At 61.0% G+C, this 18,073-nt stretch overlaps 1 protein-coding gene across 4 annotated transcripts; it reads right to left on the bottom strand.

The window, feature by feature from the left end:
- Window positions 1-783: 783 nt before the first annotated feature.
- Window positions 784-16,982, bottom strand: LOC135976265 (calcium/calmodulin-dependent protein kinase type 1B-like). Of its 4 annotated transcripts, none has more exons than XM_065571150.1 (12): window positions 16,849-16,982; window positions 5,513-5,611; window positions 5,104-5,311; window positions 4,826-4,900; window positions 4,236-4,374; window positions 3,901-4,024; window positions 3,048-3,123; window positions 2,687-2,799; window positions 1,888-1,966; window positions 1,718-1,805; window positions 1,376-1,494; window positions 784-1,076 (listed from the first exon to the last, which is right to left on the bottom strand). In XM_065571150.1, exons 2-11 carry the CDS (start codon window positions 5,535-5,537, stop codon window positions 1,384-1,386), a joined length of 1,038 nt encoding a protein of 345 aa, XP_065427222.1. In that variant the 5' UTR covers window positions 5,538-5,611; window positions 16,849-16,982; the 3' UTR covers window positions 784-1,076; window positions 1,376-1,383. The 4 variants fall into 4 exon arrangements, with proteins under 4 accessions (XP_065427222.1, XP_065427223.1, XP_065427221.1 ...); XM_065571151.1 differs by lacking the exon at window positions 16,849-16,982 and adding an exon at window positions 8,372-8,572; XM_065571149.1 differs by lacking the exon at window positions 16,849-16,982 and adding an exon at window positions 8,372-8,568 and having other exon boundaries at window positions 786-1,076; window positions 5,104-5,235.
- Between the last annotated feature and the right edge of the window lie 1,091 nt (window positions 16,983-18,073).

Here is an 18,073-nt window from a genome sequence, read left to right as displayed (position 1 = left end):
CACGGCCCAGCCCAGAGACCGGCCAGCCAGGCCTGCAGAGCTCCAGATACCCCAGTCCCATCCCCCCCCCCCGCCCCATGGACCCCACACAGCCCCGGCCCTACCTAGCGCCTCCCACCCCACGACCTGCTGCTGGGGGCGCGGCTCCAGCACCCAGCCCTGCCGGCCCGTGGTTACAGGCGGGTGACGCCTCCCCCGGCCTCCTGCCCTTCGCGGCCCCACAATCAACATGCAAAGGAGGCCCCCGCCCCCCTCCCAGGGAGAGAACCCAGGAGTCCTGGCTCCCAGCCCCCCCCCCCCCCCGCTCTAACCCACCAGCCCCATGGTGCCGGGCAGGATACCAGGGTCGATGGGTGCAAAACTCCATGATACTCCCCAGCTCGTTTGACAGGTTTTATTATTGACAGACCGTGGGATGTGAAAGTGCCCCCCCGCCCCTCCCCCCAGCCCTGCCGGTACCCCTCACTCCTGACCCGCAGCCCCTGCCCCCCCCCGCCCTGCCAGTGCCCCTCACTCCTGACCCGCAGCCCCTGCCCCCCCAGCCCTGCCGGTGCCCCTCACTCCCGACCCGCAGCCCCTGCCCCCCCAGCCCTGCCAGTGCCCCTCACTCCTGACCCGCAGCCCCTGCCAGCCCAGCCCCGCCCCCCACAGCCCTACCAGTGCCCCTCACTCCTGACCCACAGCCCCTGCCCCCCCAGTGCCCCTCACTCCCGACCCACAGCCCCTGCCCCCCCAGCCCCGCCGGCGACCCTCACTCCCGACCCACAGCCCCTGCTCGCACAGCCCTGCCCCCCAGCTCTGCCGGTGCCCCTCACTCCCGACCCGCAGCCCACGTCGCATTGCAGTCTGTGGTGCGGGGGGGGGGCTTTTTCTCCTTTTAACACCTCCCCATCCATGCCTCAGCTCTCTCTGGTCGCCCTCTGAGCTAGTGGGGGGGGGGGGGCCAGCGGGCGAGTTGGGAGAGGCGGGGGGGGGGCTGTGGTCGGAGGATACCCAGCCCCAGAGGTGGCTACTGGCGGGCGGCTGGGTCTGGGGTTTGGTCCTTCATGCAGTTGGGCTCATGCAGATGCCAGCACCTGCAGGGAGAAAAGGGGGGAAGAGACCATGAGCACTGGGGGGAGCAGGCCAAAGGGGGGGCCCTGTGGGGGGGGGGGGGCTGTTCTCGCCTCTCTGGTGGCCAGCCCCTGTTTGGGGGGCGGAGCTAAACCAGGGAGAGATGGGGCGTGGCCAGTGGAGCTCCGATGGGGGCGTGGCTAGCCGGGGGCGCGGCCAGCTGTAAGAGTGTGCTGGGGGCGTGGCCTGGGTGGGTATATGGGCGTGGCTAGAATGGGCGGAGCCAATCATACCCCCGCCCCCCCTTCTGCCCCGTTCTCACCTCTGGGGTCACCAGTCCCCGCTCGGCCCCCCCGGCGCCTCCTCTGCCGGCTCGTCGGCCTCGGGGCCCTGCCCCACCTTGCTGATGTGCCGCAGGAAGGACGTGGCGTTGAAAGCTCGCTGGGGGGCACAGAGAATACACTGCGTGAGCCCCCCCAGATGGGACCCAGGCGTCCGGGACGGCTAACCCCTAGGGGGACCCCCAACGCACCCACCCTCTGGGGACGGGACCCAGGCGTCCGGGACGGCGAGCCCCTAGGGGGACCCCCAACGCACCCACCCTCTGGGGATGGGACCCAGGCATCTGGGGTGGGGGAATGGGACCCAGGCGTCCGGGGCTCACCTTCCACTGCGTCCTGGCGAAGTTTTTCTGGATCTGTTCGCTGACGGAGCCGTGAATGTTTTTGTCCAGGGCCGTGTCCCCCGAGATCCTGGGGGGGGTCAGAGGTGAAAGGTCAGGGGGCTCCGGAGGGGGACCCCCCACCCCATCCCGTCCCATGGAGGGGCGCTCACCACGGGTGCTGCAGGGCCTGTTCACACGTGTAGCGCATCTCGGGGTCCCGCTGCAGCAGCTGCCGGATGAAATCCTTGGCTGGGAGAATGGGGGGTCCCTGTGAGCAGGGGACCCCCATATCCCCTCCCACGTAGGCACGCCCATATGGGGGACCCCCATTCCCCCTCCCACGTAGGCACCCCCACGCCCATATGGGGGACCCCCCTTCCCCCTCCCATGTAGGCACCCCCACGCCCATATGGGGGACCCCCCTTCCCCCTCCCACGTAGTGACCCCCCACTCCCATATGGGGGACCCCCATTCCCCCTCCCACGTAGGCACCCCCACGCCCATATGGGGGACCCCCATATCCCCTCCCACGTAGGCACCCCCACGCCCATATGGGGGACCCCCATTCCCCCTCCCACGTAGGCACCCCCACGCCCATATGGGGGACCCCCATTCCCCCTCCCATGTAGTGACCCCCCACTCCCATATGGGGGACCCCCATTCCCCCTCCCACGTAGGCACCCCCACTCCCATATGGGGGACCCCATTCCCCCTCCCATGTAGTGACCCCCCATATCCCCTCCCACGTAAGGACCCACCACTCCCATATGGGGGACCCCCATATCCCCTCCCATGTAGTGACCCCCCATATCCCCTCCCACGTAAGGACCCACCACTCCCATATGGGGGACCCCCATATCCCCTCCCACGTAGGGAGATCCCCTCCCTGCTGTCCGAGCCCCTCCAGGTTCCCCTGCCTGCCCCCCAGGGCCCCCACCCAGATGTCGGGGCCCCCCCGCAGGGTCTTACCCGAGTCCGAGATATCGTCCCAATAGGGCGAGTCGAACTCGAACTCCCCTTTGAGGATCTGGGCGAAGAGTTCGGAGTCGTTGTCGTCGTAGAAGGGGGGGTAACCGCACAGCCTGGGGGCGGACGGGGGGGTGAGAGACGGGGGACCCCCCCCATAGACACCCCTTCCCCAGGGGGCCAGCGCCCCCCACAGCCCTCCCGGACACCTGGGTCCCCTGCCCCATGTCTCCTCCCCTCCCCAGAGACACCGGCCCGGACGCCTGGGTCCCATTCTGCGGGGCCGAGTGTGCTGTGGGGATCCCTGGTAGCGGTGCCCCCCGGACGCCTGGGTTCTCTCACCCCCGGCAAGGGCGGGACTTACAGGATGTAGGAGATGACGCCCAGCGCCCAGGAATCCACGGCTTTCCCGTAGGGCTTCTGCTCCAGGAGCTCGGGGGCTGGCGGGTGAGAGACGGGAGTCAGTGCCCCGGCCCCCCAAACTACCCCGGCCCCCCCAAACTGCCCCCATGCCCTCAGCCCCCGCCTGCCTCTGGCCCCCCAAACTGCCCCCAGCCCCCCCAAACTGCCCCCATGCCCTCAGCCCCCGCCTGCCTCTGGCCCCCCAAACTGCCCCCATGCCCTCAGCCCCCGCCTGCCTCTGGCCCCCCAAACTGCCCCCATGCCCTCAGCCCCCGCCTGCCTCCGGCTCCCCAAACTGCCCCCAGCCCCCCCAAACTGCCCCCATGCCCTCAGCCCCCGCCTGCCTCTGCCCCCCCAAACTGCCCCCATGCCCTCAGCCTCCGCCTGCCTCCGGCTCCCCAAACTGCCCCCAGCCCCCCCAAACTGCCCCGGCCCCCCAAACTGCCCCCATGCCCTCGGCCCCCGCCTGCCTCCGGCTCCCCAAACTGCCCCCAGCCCCCCCAAACTGCCCCCATGCCCTCAGCCCCCGCCTGCCTCTGCCCCCCCAAACTGCCCCCATGCCCTCGGCCCCCGCCTGCCTCCGGCTCCCCAAACTGCCCCCGCCTGCCCCCAGCCCCCCCAAACTGCCCCGGCCCCCCAAACTACCCCGGCCCCCCCAAACTGCCCCATGCCCTCGGCCCCCGCCTGCCCCCGTCCCCCCCAAACTGCCCCCGGGCCCCCAGCCCCCGCCTGCCCCTAGCCCCCCCAAACCGCCCCCGCCTGCCCCGGCCCCCCCAAACTGCCCCGTCCCCCCCAAACTGCCCCCGGGCCCTCACCCACGTAGCCGGGGGTCCCACAGGCCGTGGCCATCACCCCGTCCGACTCCAGCTTGGAGAGCCCGAAATCCGTGATCATGATCTTGGCGTCCTCGAGGGGGCTGGCGTAGAGCAGGTTCTCGGGCTGGGGGGCGGGGGGGGTTACACTGGGGGGGCATCTGGGCAGAGACCCCCCATCCCCTCCCTGCAGCCCCCCCCCGACTGCACCCACAATCCCGCCTCATGACCCTAACGCCCCCATCCCCTCTGAGACTCCGCCCCCTGCTGTGACTCCGCCTCCACCAGGGCCCCCCTGAGACCCCGCCCCCAGGTCCCTCTGAGGCCCCGCCCCTCACCTTGAGGTCCCGGTGCACGACGCCCAGCTGGTGCAGGTAACTCACGGCGCCCAGCACCTGCCGGACGAGGCGGCTGGCGTCCCGCTCCGTGTAGTGCCCCCGCGCCACGATCCGGTCAAACAGCTCCCCCCCCGTCACCCTGCCAGAGACCCCCGTGAGCCAGGGGACCCAGGCGTCCGGGCTCCCAGTCCGTCACCACGGCCCACGCCGCTCCTACAGTCGGGGAGAGAACCCAGCCCCCCGGGCTCCCAGCCCCCCTCCTCTAACCACCAGCCCCCACTCCCCTCCCAGAGCCAGGGAGAGAACCCAGGCGTCCTGGCTCCCAGCCCCCCTGCTCTAACCACCAGCCCCCACTCCCCTCCCAGAGTCAGGGAGAGAACCCAGGAGTCCGGGCTCACAGCCCCCCCCCGTGCTCTAACCAGCAGCCCCCCTCCCCCAGAGAACCCAGGAGTCCGGGCTCGCAGCGCCCCCCCCGCTCGAACCACCAGCCGCCCCTCCCCCAGAGAACCCAGGAGTCCGGGCTTGCAGCCCCCCCCCGCTCGAACCACCAGCCCCCCCTCCCCCAGCAGAACCCAGGCGTCCGGGCTCACAGCTGCATGGCCAGGTACAGGTGCGTGGGAGTTTCGTGGATGTTCTCCAAAGCCACAATGTTCTCGTGATGGACCCTGCAACGGAACGGGGGGGGGTCAGCCCCAAAACAACCCCAGAGCCCCCACGCCCCCTCCCCACACCCCTCCCGCTCCCCACCCCCCAGCTCCCCAGCCACACACCCCTCCCCCTCCCCACACCTCTCCTCCCTGCTCCCCCTCCCCACACCCCTCCCCCCTGCTCCCTAGCCACACACCCCTCCGCCCCGACCCCCCCTTACTTCCGGAGCACGGCGATTTCATTCTCCACAGCCACCTCCTTGCCCCGCAGCGCCTTCTTGGGGATGCATTTCAGGGCCACCAGCCGCTGGGAGCCCCGCTCCTCGGCCAGGAACACCTCCGAGAAGGCCCCTCTGCGGGACAGACCAACATGGGCGGCTGCCCCCCACCCCAGCAATGCAGAGAGGGGGAAACTGAGGCACGGAGACGCTGGAGAGCGGATACGTCCACCAGAGTCACCAACCCAGGAGTCCTGGCTCCCAGCCTCCCCGCTCTACCCCACCAGCCCCCCCTCCTCCCAGAGCCGGGGAGAAAACCCAGGAGTCCGGCTCCCAGCCCCCCCCCCCCAACCTGCCCCCAGTCTATTCACCCCTCCCCAGGATTTGTGCCCCCCCTTGCTGGGTGACTCACGCCCCAAGTTTCTCCTTGATGTCATAGACGGTGCCGATCTCCTCCGTGGTTTTTCTCCAGCTCTCTCCCATGAGCATGGCACGCGGGTCTGGCCAGGCACTGGGGAGACAGGGCAGGGAAGGACCCATGGGTTGGGCATAGAACCCTGCTCTGATCCACGAGCCCCCACTCTCCCCCCAGAGCCGGGGAGAGAACCCAGGAGTCCTGGCTCCCAGCCCCCTGCTCTAACCACTAGATCCCACTCCCCTCCCAGAGCCGGGGAGAGAACCCAGGAGTCCTGGCTCCCAGACCCCCCCTGCTCTAACCCACCAGCCCCCCTCCCCTCCCAGAGCTGGGGAGAGAACCCAGGAGTCCTGGCTCCCAGACCCCCCCTGCTCTAACCCACCAGCCCCCACTCCCCTCCCAGAGCGGGGAGAGAACCCAGGAGTCCTGTTCAAAACCGAAAGGGGTTGAAGACCAGATGCACTGAGCAGGGCATTGGTGAGGTACCTCCATTCTGGGGGGGGGGGGCAGGAAACGGGGGAACCTTCCCATGGGGCTGTGCAGAAGGGCCTGGCAGTCTGCTAGACCCTCCCCCCAAAGACTAGGGTCACCGTGCCCCACCTCCCCCCACACCACACACCCGAGGCCCATTCACCACTTAACCTTCCATGGTTAAGTGGTGAATGGGAGGCAAAAAAGATGGCCACCACTGGGTGTTAAAGGGGTGTGGGGGTGAAAGGATCCAGGGGGGAGGGCTGGGAAAGGGTCAGGGTGCGTGTGTTCAATTAGTGATTGGAGGGGAGGGAGAGGATGCAAGGGGATGGATGGGGCGTGTGGGGATGGAGGGAGGGATGGGGCGTGTGGGGATGGATGGAGGGATGGGGTGTGTGGGGATGGATGGACGGATGGAGTGATGAAGGGATGGGGTGTGTGGGGATGGATGGACGGATGGAGTGATGAAGGGATGGGGTGTGTGGGGATGGAGGGATGAAGGGATGGGGCGTGTGGGGATGGATGGACGGATGAAGGGATCGGGCATGTGGGGATGGATGGATGGATGGATGAAGGGATGGGGCATGTGGGGATGGAGGGATGGGGCGTGTGGGGATGGATGGATGGATGAAGGGATGGGGCGTGTGGGGATGGATGGAGCGATGGAGGGATGGGGCGTGTGGGAATGGATGGATGGACGGAGGGATGGGGCGTGTGGGGATGGAGGGATGTATGGGACGTGTGGGGATGGAGCGATGGAGGGATGGGGCGTGTGGGGATGGATGGATGAAGGGATGGGGCGTGTGGGGATGGATGGAGCGATGGAGGGATGGGGTGTGTGGGAATGGATGGATGGACGGAGGGATGGGGCGTGTGGGGATGGATGGATGGATGGAGTAATGAAGGGATGGGGTGTGTGGGGATGGATGGAGTGATGAAGGGATTGGGCGTGTGGGGATGGATGGACGGATGGAGGGATTGGGCGTGTGGGGATGGATGGAGTGATGGGGAGTGTGGGGATGGAGGGATGAAGGGATGGGGCGTGTGGGGATGGATGGAGTGATGAAGGGATGGGGCGTGTGGGGATGGATGGACGGATGGAGGGATTGGGCGTGTGGGGATGGATGGAGTGATGGGGTGTGTGGGGATGGATGGATGGAGGGATGAAGGGATGGGGTGTGTGGGGATGGATGGACGGATGGAGTGATCGGGTGTGTGGGGATGGATGGACGGATGGAGTGATGAAGGGATGGGGTGTGTGGGAATGGATGGATGGACGGAGGGATGGGGCGTGTGGGGATGGATGGATGGATGGAGTAATGAAGGGATGGGGTGTGTGGGGATGGATGGAGTGATGAAGGGATTGGGCGTGTGGGGATGGATGGACGGATGGAGGGATTGGGCGTGTGGGGATGGATGGAGTGATGGGGAGTGTGGGGATGGAGGGATGAAGGGATGGGGCGTGTGGGGATGGATGGAGTGATGAAGGGATGGGGCGTGTGGGGATGGATGGACGGATGGAGGGATTGGGCGTGTGGGGATGGATGGAGTGATGGGGTGTGTGGGGATGGATGGATGGAGGGATGAAGGGATGGGGTGTGTGGGGATGGATGGACGGATGGAGTGATCGGGTGTGTGGGGATGGATGGACGGATGGAGTGATGAAGGGATGGGGTGTGTGGGGATGGATGGAGTGATGAAGGGATTGGGCGTGTGGGGATGGATGGATGGAGGGATTGGGCGTGTGGGGATGGATGGACGGATGGAGGGATTGGGCGTGTGGGGATGGATGGAGTGATGGGGTGTGTGGGGATGGATGGACGGATGGAGTGATGAAGGGATGGGGTGTGTGGGGATGGATGGAGCGATGGAGTGATGGGGTGTGTGGGGATGGATGGAGGGATGAAGGGATGGGGCGTGTGGGGATGGATGGAGCGATGGGGATGCATAGATGGATGGTGTGACGGCTTCGGTCACAGAGACCCCCTTGGGACTGTCACCTGACGTGCTGAGTTCACCTCGGAGCCCATTTTCCCTGCCAGCCGGGCACTGCAGAACCGGCCGTGTGGAGCCAGACGCGCCAGCCGGCTGCAACCCAGAGCCACGTCTGGGCCACGGCCCCAAAGCCTCAGGTGTTAACCAAGAACTGCCCTGCAGGTTCCCTGCCTCCAGCCCCCCAGCTCCCCGTGGGGTCCGAACGCCACATAAGAACGGCCAGACCGGGTCAGACCAAAGGTCCATCTAGCCCAGTGTCCTGTCTACCGCCAGTGGCCAATGCCAGGTGCCCCAGAGGGAGTGAACCTAACAGGCAATGATCAAGTGATCTCTCTCCTGCCATCCATCTCCACCCTCTGACAGACAGAGGCTAGGGACACCATTCCTTACCCGTCCTGGCTAACAGCCATTAATGGACTTAACCACCATGAATGTATCCAGTTCTCTTTTAAACGCTGTTACAGTCCTAGCCTTCACAACCTCCTCAGGCAAGGAGTTCCACAGGTTGACTATGCGCTGCGGGAAGAAGAACTTCCTTTTATTTGTTTTAAACCTATTAGTTTCATTTGGTGACCCCTAGTTCTTGTATTGTGGGAATAAATAAATAACTTTTCCTTATCCACTTTCTCCACATCACTCATGATTTTATATACCTCTATCATATCCCCCCTTAGTCTCCTCTTTTCCAAGCTGAAAAGTCCTAATCTCTTTAATCTCTCCTCATATGGGACCCGTTCCAAACCCCTAACCATTTTAGTTGCCCTTCTCTGAACCTTTTCTAATGCCAGTATATCTTTTTTGAGATGAGGAGACCACATCTGTACACAGTATTCGAGATGAGGGCGTACCATCGATTTATATAAGGGCAATAATATATTCTCAGTCTTATTCTCTATCCCCTTTTAATGATTCCGAACATCCTGTTTGCTTTTTTGACTGCCGCTGCACACTGCTCGGACATCTTCAGAGAACTATCCACAATGACTCCAAGATCTTTTTCCTGATTCGTTGTAGCTAAATTAGCCCCCATCATATTGTATGTATAGCTGGGGTTATTTTTTCCAATATGCATTACTTTACATTTATCCACATTAAATTTAATTTCCCATTTTGTTGCCCAGTCACCCAGTTTTGTGAGATCTTTTTGAAGTTCTTCACAGTCTGCTTTGGTCTTAACTATCTTGAGCAGTTTAGTATCATCTGCAAACTTCGCCACCTCACTGTTTACCCCTTTCTCCAGATCATTTATGAATAAGTTGAATAGGATCGGTCCGAGGACTGACCCTTGGGGAACACCACTAGTTACCCCTCTCCATTCTGAGAATTTACCATTGATTCCTACCCTTTGTTCCCTGTCTTTTAACCAGTTCTCAGTCCATGAAAGGACCTTCCCTTTTATCCCATGGCAGCTTAATTTACCTAAGAGCCTTTGGTGAGGGACCTTGTCAAAGGCTTTCTGGAAATCTAAGTACATTATGTCCACTGGATCCCCCTTGTCCACATGTTTATTGACCCCTTCAAAGAACTCTAATAGACACGATTTCCCTTTACAGAAACCATGGTGACTATTGCCCAACAACTTATGTTCTTCTACGTGTCTGACAATTTTATTCTTAACTATTGTTTCGACTAATTTGCCTGGTACTGACGTTAGACTTACCGGTCTGTAATTGCCGGGATCACCTCTAGAGCCCTTTTTAAATATTGGCGTTACATTAGCTAACTTCCAGTCATTGGGTACAGAAGCTGATTTAAAGGACAGGTTACAAACCTTAATTAATAGTTCCACAACTTCACATTTGAGTTCTTTCAGGACTCTTGGGTGAATGCCATCTGGTCCCGGTGACTTGTTACTGTGAAGTTTATCAATTAATTCCAAAACCTCCTCTCATGACACTTCAATCCGTGACAGTTCCTCAGATTTGTCACCTACAAAAGCCGGCTCAGGTTTGGGAATCTCCCTAACATCCTCAGCCGTGAAGACTGAAGCAAAGAATCCATTTAGTTTCTCCGCAATGACTTTATCGTCTTTAAGCGCTCCTTTTGTATCTCGATCATCAAGGGGCCCCACTGGTTGTTTAGCAGCTTCCTGCTTCTGATGTACTTAAAAAACATTTTGTTATTACCTTTGGAGTTTTTGGCTAGCCGTTCTTCAAACTCCTCTTGGGCTTTTCTTATTACATTCTTGCACTTCATTTGGCAGCGTTTATGCTCCTTTCTATTTGCCTCACTAGGATTTGACGTCCACTTTTTAAAGGAAGTCTTTTTATCTCTCACTGCTTCTTTTACATGGTTGTTAAGCCACGGTGGCTCTTTTTTAGTTCTTTTACTGTGTTTCTTAATTTGGGTATACATTGAAGTTGGGCCTCTATTATGGTGTCTTTAAAAAGCGCCCATGCAGCTCGCAGGGATTTCACTTTAGTCACTGTACCTTTTAACGTCTGTTTAACTAACCCCCTCATTTTTGCATAGTTCCCCCTTTTGAAACTAAATGCCACAGTGTTGGGCTGTTGAGATGTTCTTCCCACCACAGGGATGTTGAAGCTATTGTATTATGGTCACTATTTCCAAGCGGTCCTGTTATAGTTACCTCTTGGACCAGCTCCTGCGCTCCACTCAGCACTAAATGGAGAGTTGCCTCTCCCCTTGTGGGTTCCCGTACCAGCTGCTCCATGAAGCAGTCAGTTAAAGTATCGAGAAATTTTGTCTCTGCATTTCGTCCTGAGGTGACATGTACCCACATAAACCCCTTTCACTCGGTCTAAAGCTTATCCAGGCTAAACTCAGAACCTGTCCCCCTCGATAACCCTGAGAGCGAGATGCACAGCTGTTTGATCCCCAGCTATTAATTACTTACTCTGGGTTCATTAATAAACAAAAGTGATTTTATAAAAAGTCAGATTCAAGTGGTTCCGCGTAGTAACAGACAGAACAAAGTAAGTTACCCGGCAACATGAAACAAAAACCCGCAAGTCTGAGTCTGATGCCTTTAAAAAACTTGTTACAGATAAAATCTCAGCCTCCGAGATATTCCAATGAGCTTCTTTCACAGCCTAGACCCCTTCCTAGTCTGGGCCCGACCCTCCCCGGCACGCCCTTGTTCCAGCTCGGGGGGGGAGCTGGGGGGTTTCTCATGACTGCCGCCCCCTTTCTTCTGTCCCCCCCTTATATCGCCTTGGCCCAAGGCAGGAACCCTTCGTCCCTCCGGGTCCCGTCCCCCCCACTGGAAAGCCCAGGGTTAAGATGGATTCCAGGCCCGGGTGACATGGTCACATGTCCTGGGAGCCCCCCAAGCCTGGCTCCCAGGGCCCTGCCTGCAAACAGAGCCAGCCCCAGCCAATTGTCCCGGCTAACGGGAGCCACAGGAACGGCCCCCACTTGGCATCATGACAACAGGCCCCCCGAGTTAGTTCCTATTTCTAGTCCCAGATCCACGAGTGAGACATTTATACAGACACGACGGCCACGCTCCGGAGAGTGTGTGTCCCGTACGAGAGCCCTTTGGCGTGAAGCATGTTCCAGTTACATCCTAGTCACTCCTTAGCATGTTTTCATAAAATCATATAGAGCGCACAACATCACAAATGGATTGACAGGGGGATGGAGGGATGGGGCGTGTGGGGATGGAGGGATGGGGCATGTGGGGATGGAGGGACGGATGGATGGAGGGATGGGACATGGGATGGAGGGATGGAGGGAGGGATCGATGGTACGTGTGGGGATGGATGGAGGGATGGGGCGTGTGGGATGGAGGGATGCATGGAGGGATAGATGGATGGATGGATGGGATGTGTGGGGATGGAGGGATGGATGGGATGTGTGGGGATGGATGGATGGATGGAGGGATGGATGGGACGTGTGGGGACAGATGGAGGGATGGATGGGACGTGTGGGGATGGATGGATGGACGGATGGAGGGATGGGGCGTGTGGGGATGGATGGAGGGATGGGACGTGTGGGATGGAGGGATGGATGGAGGGATAGATGGATGGATGGAGGGATGGGACGTGTGGGGATGGATGGATAGAGGGATGGGATGTGTGGGGATGGATGAATGGATGGATGGAGGGATGGATGGGGCGTGTGGGGATGGATGGATGGAGGGATGGGACGTGTGGGATGGAGGGATGGGGCGTGTGGGGATGGATGGAGGGATGGGGGTGTGGGGATGGAGGGATGGGGGCGTGTGGGGATGGAGGGATGGACGTGTGGGATGGAGGGATGGATGGAGGGCTAGATGGATGGATGGAGGGAGGGATGGGACGTGTGGGGATGGAGGGATGGAGGGACGGATGGATGGAGGGATGGGATGTTTGGGGATGGAGGGAGGGATGGATGGGACGTGTGGGGATGGATGGAGGGATGGGGTGTGTGGGGATGGATGGATGGACGGATGGAGGGATGGGACGTGTGAGGATGGATGGATAGAGGGATGGACGTGTGGGATGGAGGGATGGACAGAGGGATAGATGGATGGAGGGAGGGATGGGGTGTGTGGGGATGGACAGAGGGATAGATGGATGGATGGAGGGATGGGACGTGTGGGGATGGATGAATGGACGGATGGAGGGATGGATGGATGGGGCGTGTGGGGATGGATGGATGGGACGTGTGGGGATAGAGGGATGGATGGGACGTGTGGGGATGGATGGAAGGATGGGGTGTGTTGGGATGGATGGATAGACGGATGGAGGGATGGATGGATGGAGGGATGGGGCGTGTGGGGTTGGAGGGATGGATGGGACGTGTGGGGATGGATGGAGGGATGGGGTGTGTTGGGATGGATGGATGGACGGATGGAGGGATGGATGGGACGTGTGGGGATGGATGAATGGAGGGATGGACATGTGGGATGGAGGGATGGACAGAGGGATAGATGGATGGATGGAGGGATGGGACGTGTGAGGATGGAGGGATGGATGGAGGGATGGATGGGGCGTGTGGGGATGGATGGATGGAGGGATGGACGTGTGGGATGGAGGGATGGACGTAGGGATAGATGGATGGAGGGATGGGGGGTGTGGGGATGGAGGGATGGGGGGTGTGGGGATGGAGGGATGGATGGGACGTGTGGGGATGGATGGAGGGATGGGGTGTGTGGGGATGGATGGAGTGATGGACGGATGGAGGGATGGATGGGACGTGTGGGGATGAAGGGATGGACGTGTGGGATGGAGGGATGGACAGAGGGATAGATGGATGGATGGATGGGTCATGTGGGATGGATGGATGGAGGGATGGACGTGTGGGATGGAGGGATGGACGGAGGGATAGATGGATGGAGGGATGGGACGTGTGGGATGGAGGGATGGATGGGACGTGTGGGGATGGATGGAGGGATGGGGTGTGTTGGGATGAATGGATGGACGGATGGAGGGATGGATGGGGCGTGTGGGGATGGATGGAGTGATGGACGGATGGAGGGATGGATGGGACGTGTGGGGATGAAGGGATGGACGTGTGGGATGGAGGGATGGACAGAGGGATAGATGGATGGATGGATGGGTCATGTGGGGATGGATGGATGGAGGGATGGACGTGTGGGATGGAGGGATGGACGGAGGGATAGATGGATGGAGGGATGGGACGTGTGGGATGGAGGGATGGATGGGACGTGTGGGGATGGATGGAGGGATGGGGTGTGTTGGGATGAATGGATGGACGGATGGAGGGATGGATGGGGCGTGTGGGGATGGATGGATGGAGGGATGGACGTGTGGGATGGAGGGATGGACGGAGGGATAGATGGATGGAGGGATGGGACGTGTGGGATGGAGGGATGGATGGGACGTGTGGGGATGGATGGATGGAGGGATGGACGTGTGGGATGGAGGGATGGACGGAGGGATAGATGGATGGAGGGATGGGACATGTGGGATGGAGGGATGGATGGGACGTGTGGGGATGGATGGAGGGATGGGGTGTGTTGGGATGGATGGATGGAGGGATGGACGTGTGGGATGGAGGGATGGATGGATGGAGGGATGGGGTGTGTTGGGATGGATGGATGGACGGATGGAGGGATGGATGGGGCGTGTGGGGATGGATGGATGGAGGGATGGACGTGTGGGATGGAGGGATGGACGGAGGGATAGATGGATGGAGGGATGGGACGTGTGGGATGGAGGGATGGATGGGACGTGTGGGGATGGATGGAGGGATGGGGTGTGTTGGGATGAATGGATGGACGGATGGAGGGATGGATGGGGCGTGTGGGGATGGATGGATGGAGGGATGGACGGAGGGATAGATGGAGGGATGGATGGGACGTGTGGGGATGGATGGATGGACGGATGGAGGGATGGATGGGGTGTGTGGGGATGGATGAAGTGATGGAGGGATGGATGGGACGTGTGGGATGGAGGGATGGACGGAGGGATAGATGGATGGAGGGATGGGACGTGTGGGATGGAGGGATGGATGGGACGTGTGGGGATGGATGGAGGGATGGGGTGTGTTGGGATGAATGGATGGACGGATGGAGGGATGGATGGGGCGTGTGGGGATGGATGGATGGAGGGATGGACGGAGGGATAGATGGAGGGATGGATGGGACGTGTGGGGATGGATGGATGGACGGATGGAGGGATGGATGGGACGTGTGGGGATGGATGGAGTGATGGACGGATGGAGGGATGGATGGGACGTGTGGGGATGGATGGATGGACGGATGGAGGGATGGATGGGGTGTGTGGGGATGGATGGAGTGATGGACGGATGGAGGGATGGATGGGACGTGTGGGGATGGATGGATGGACGGATGGAGGGATGGATGGGACGTGTGGGGATGGATGGATGGACGGATGGAGGGATGGATGGGGCGTGTGGGGATGGATGGATGGAGGGATGGATGTGTGGGATGGAGGGATGAATGGATGGATGGATGAATGGATGGATGGATGGAGGGATGGACGTGTGGGGATGGAGGGATGGATGGACGGACAGATTCACAGAGGGAAGGACGGATGGAAGGACAGGGCATGTGGGGGTACGGGGAAGATGTGGGGAGTGGGGGCGGCCGCAGACCAGGCCCAGCGCATACTACACAATCTGCTCCACCCTCCATGTCCTGCACTGGTGTTATTCACACAACCCCCCTGCCAAATCCACCCTGCTGCTAACACAACAAGGCACCACCCAGCCATCCCGACACACAGCACCACACACCACAAATCAAATACCCCCCAAGCAAGGAGCCACCACCAACACCACACACAGCTAACACAACACCAACCCCGCTGTGCACTACACACATCAACCTCAACAATGCCCGCACAACACACACAGCCAGTACTACACAACCCCCATACACACCACATCTATCCACCCACACAACACACACAGACAGGGTAACGCAACCCCCTGCTACACAGCACATGTATCCACCCGCACAACATACACAGCCAGGGTAACACAACCCCCCCATACACACCACATCTATCCACCCACACAACACACACAGCCAGGGTAACACAACCCTCCATACACACCACATCTAGCCACCCACACAACACACAGAGCCAGGGTAACACAACCCCCCCACACACCACATTTATCCACCTACACAACACACAGAACTAGGGTAACGCAACCCCCCCACACAGACCACATCTATCCACCCACACAACACACGCAGCCAGGGTAACACAACCCCCCATACACACCGTATCTATCCACCCACACAGCCAGGGTAACACAACCCCCCATATACACCACATCTATCCACCCACACAACACACAGAGCCAGGGTAACACAACCCCCCCACACACCACATCTATCCACCCACACAACACACAGCTAGGGTAACACAACCCCCCCACACCACATCTATCCACCCACATAGCCAGGGTAACACAACCCCCCCATACACACCACATCAATCCACCCACACAACACACAGCCAGGGTAACACAACCCCTTATACACATCGAATCTATCCACACACACAACACACACAGCCAGGATAATGCAACCCCCTGCTATACAGCACATGTATCCACCCACACAACACACAGAACTAGGGTAACGCAACCCCCCCCACACACACCACATATATCCCCCCGCACAACACACAGAGCCAGGATAATGCAACCCCCCCACACACCACATCTATCCACCCACACAACACACAGAACCAGGATAACACAACCCCCCCATACACACCACATCTATCCACCCACACAACACACAGCCAGGGTAACGGAACCCCCCACTACACACCGCATCAATCCACCCACACAACACAGAGCTATGGTAACACAACCTCCCCATACACACCACATCTATCCACCCACACAACACACAGCCAGGGTAACGGAACCCCCCCGCTACACACCGCATCAATCCACCCACACAACACACAGCCAGGGTAACGGAACCCCCCACTACACACCGCATCAATCCACCCACACAACACAGAGCCACGGTAACACAACCTCCCCATACACACCACATCTATCCACCCACACAACACACAGCCAGGGTAACGGAACCCCCCCGCTACACACTGCATCAATCCACCCACACAACACACAGCCAAGGTAACACAACCCCCCCATACACACCACATCTATCCACCCACACAACACACACAGCCAGGGTAACACAACCCCCCCATACACACCACATCTATCCACCCACACAACACACACAGCCAGGGTAACACAACCCCCCCATACACACCACATCTATCCACCCACACAACGCACAGCCAGGGTAACACAACCCCCGTCAACCCCCCATGCCCCACCCCACTGCCAGCCCAGCACCACCCGCCACTGCTAAACCCCCTCCCGCAGAGAACCCAGGCGTCCGGGCTCCCAGCCCCCCCCGCATGTCTCCCCTCCCAGGGGGTTCTGGCACCTACCAGCCGGACCTGAGCCCCCTGCAGCTTCTCTCGGAATCTCCCTTAGTCCCCCCCCCCGGCCCCCCCTCGCCCGCCCCCCCGCCCCCCCTCGCCCCTTCCCGGCGCTCCTGCCTTGTAAGGAAATGGCAGGTTTCCCGGAGCCAACCAGAGAGAGGGAGGCTCCGTTTCCCACGCGGGTGCCCGGACGCCTGGGTTCCCTCCCCGGCTTTGGGGGGGGGGGTAAGGGGAGGGGGTTCTAGTGGTTAGAGTGGGCTGGGGGGGCTGGGAGCCCGGATGCCTGGGTTCCATCCCAGCTCGGGGGGGGGGGGGGTTACAGTGGCTGGAGGAGCGAGGCCTGTGACACCCCCCCGCTATGAGCCCCCCCAGCTGTCCCCCCCCCAGTACTGCACAGGTCGCTGCCCCAGCCGGGACACGGAGCTAGACGGGCCCATCAGGTGACCGGGGGGGGGGGTGGATGGAGAGAGAGCGGGGGGGGGGGCGGCGGGGCTGTAAGCGATGTGGGATGTGGCCACCAGAGGGCGCCCTAATACCGCTGCTGCTCCCCACTGCGATGTCAGCGATCAGGCCACAGACAGGGCTGGAGAACCCAGGAGTCCGGGCTCCCCCCCCTGCTCTAACCAACCAGCCCCCCTCCCCTCCCCTCCCAGAGTTGGGGAGAGAACCCAGGAGTCCTGGTTCCCAGCCCCCCCCCCGCTCTAACCACTAGCCCCCACTCCCCTCCCAGAGCCAGGGAGAGAACCCAAGAGTCCTGACTCCTAGCCCCTCCTGCTCTAACCCACCAGCCCCCACTCCCCTCCCCTAGCCGGACAGAGAACCCAGGAGTCCTGGCTCCCAGCTGCCCCCCCCCCCGCTCTAACCACCAGCCCCCACTCCCCTCCCAGAGCGGGGAGAGAACCCAGGACTCCTGGCTCCCAGCCCACCCTGCTCTAACCACCAGCCCCCACTCCCCTCCCAGAGCCAGGAGAGAACCCAGGAGTCCTGGCTCCCAGCCCCCCTGCTCTAACCACCAGCCCCCACTCCCCTCCCTGAGCCGGGGAGAGAACCCAGGAATCCTGGCTCCCAGCCCCCCCCTGCCCTAACCCCACCAGCCCCCCTCCCCTCCCAGAGTCGGGGAGAGAACCCAGAAGTCCGGGCTCCCCCCCCTGCTCTAACCCACCAGCCCCCCCTCCCCTCCCAGAGCCAGGGAGAGAACCCAGGAGTCCGGCCTCCCCCCCTGCTCTAACCC

Source organism: Chrysemys picta, chromosome 17, assembly GCF_011386835.1.
Source record: "Chrysemys picta bellii isolate R12L10 chromosome 17, ASM1138683v2, whole genome shotgun sequence".
Classification (NCBI taxonomy): Eukaryota; Metazoa; Chordata; order Testudines; family Emydidae; genus Chrysemys; species Chrysemys picta.
Note: the sequence above shows the minus strand (reverse complement) of the source record. Positions and strands in the feature narration are given on the sequence as shown.

Bases quoted from the DNA above. Each gene is read 5' to 3' on its own strand.
- LOC135976265 (XM_065571149.1), bottom strand. From the start codon at position 8,391: ATGGCTGTTAGCCAGGACGG. The intron at 4,375-4,825 runs GTGAGCCCGGAC...GGTCTCTGGCAG, and splicing joins CTGTACCTGGCCATGCAGCT to GGTGACGGGGGGGGAGCTGT. The intron at 1,806-1,887 runs GTGAGCGCCCCT...GACCCCCCCCAG, and splicing joins CAGGCCCTGCAGCACCCGTG to GATCTCGGGGGACACGGCCC.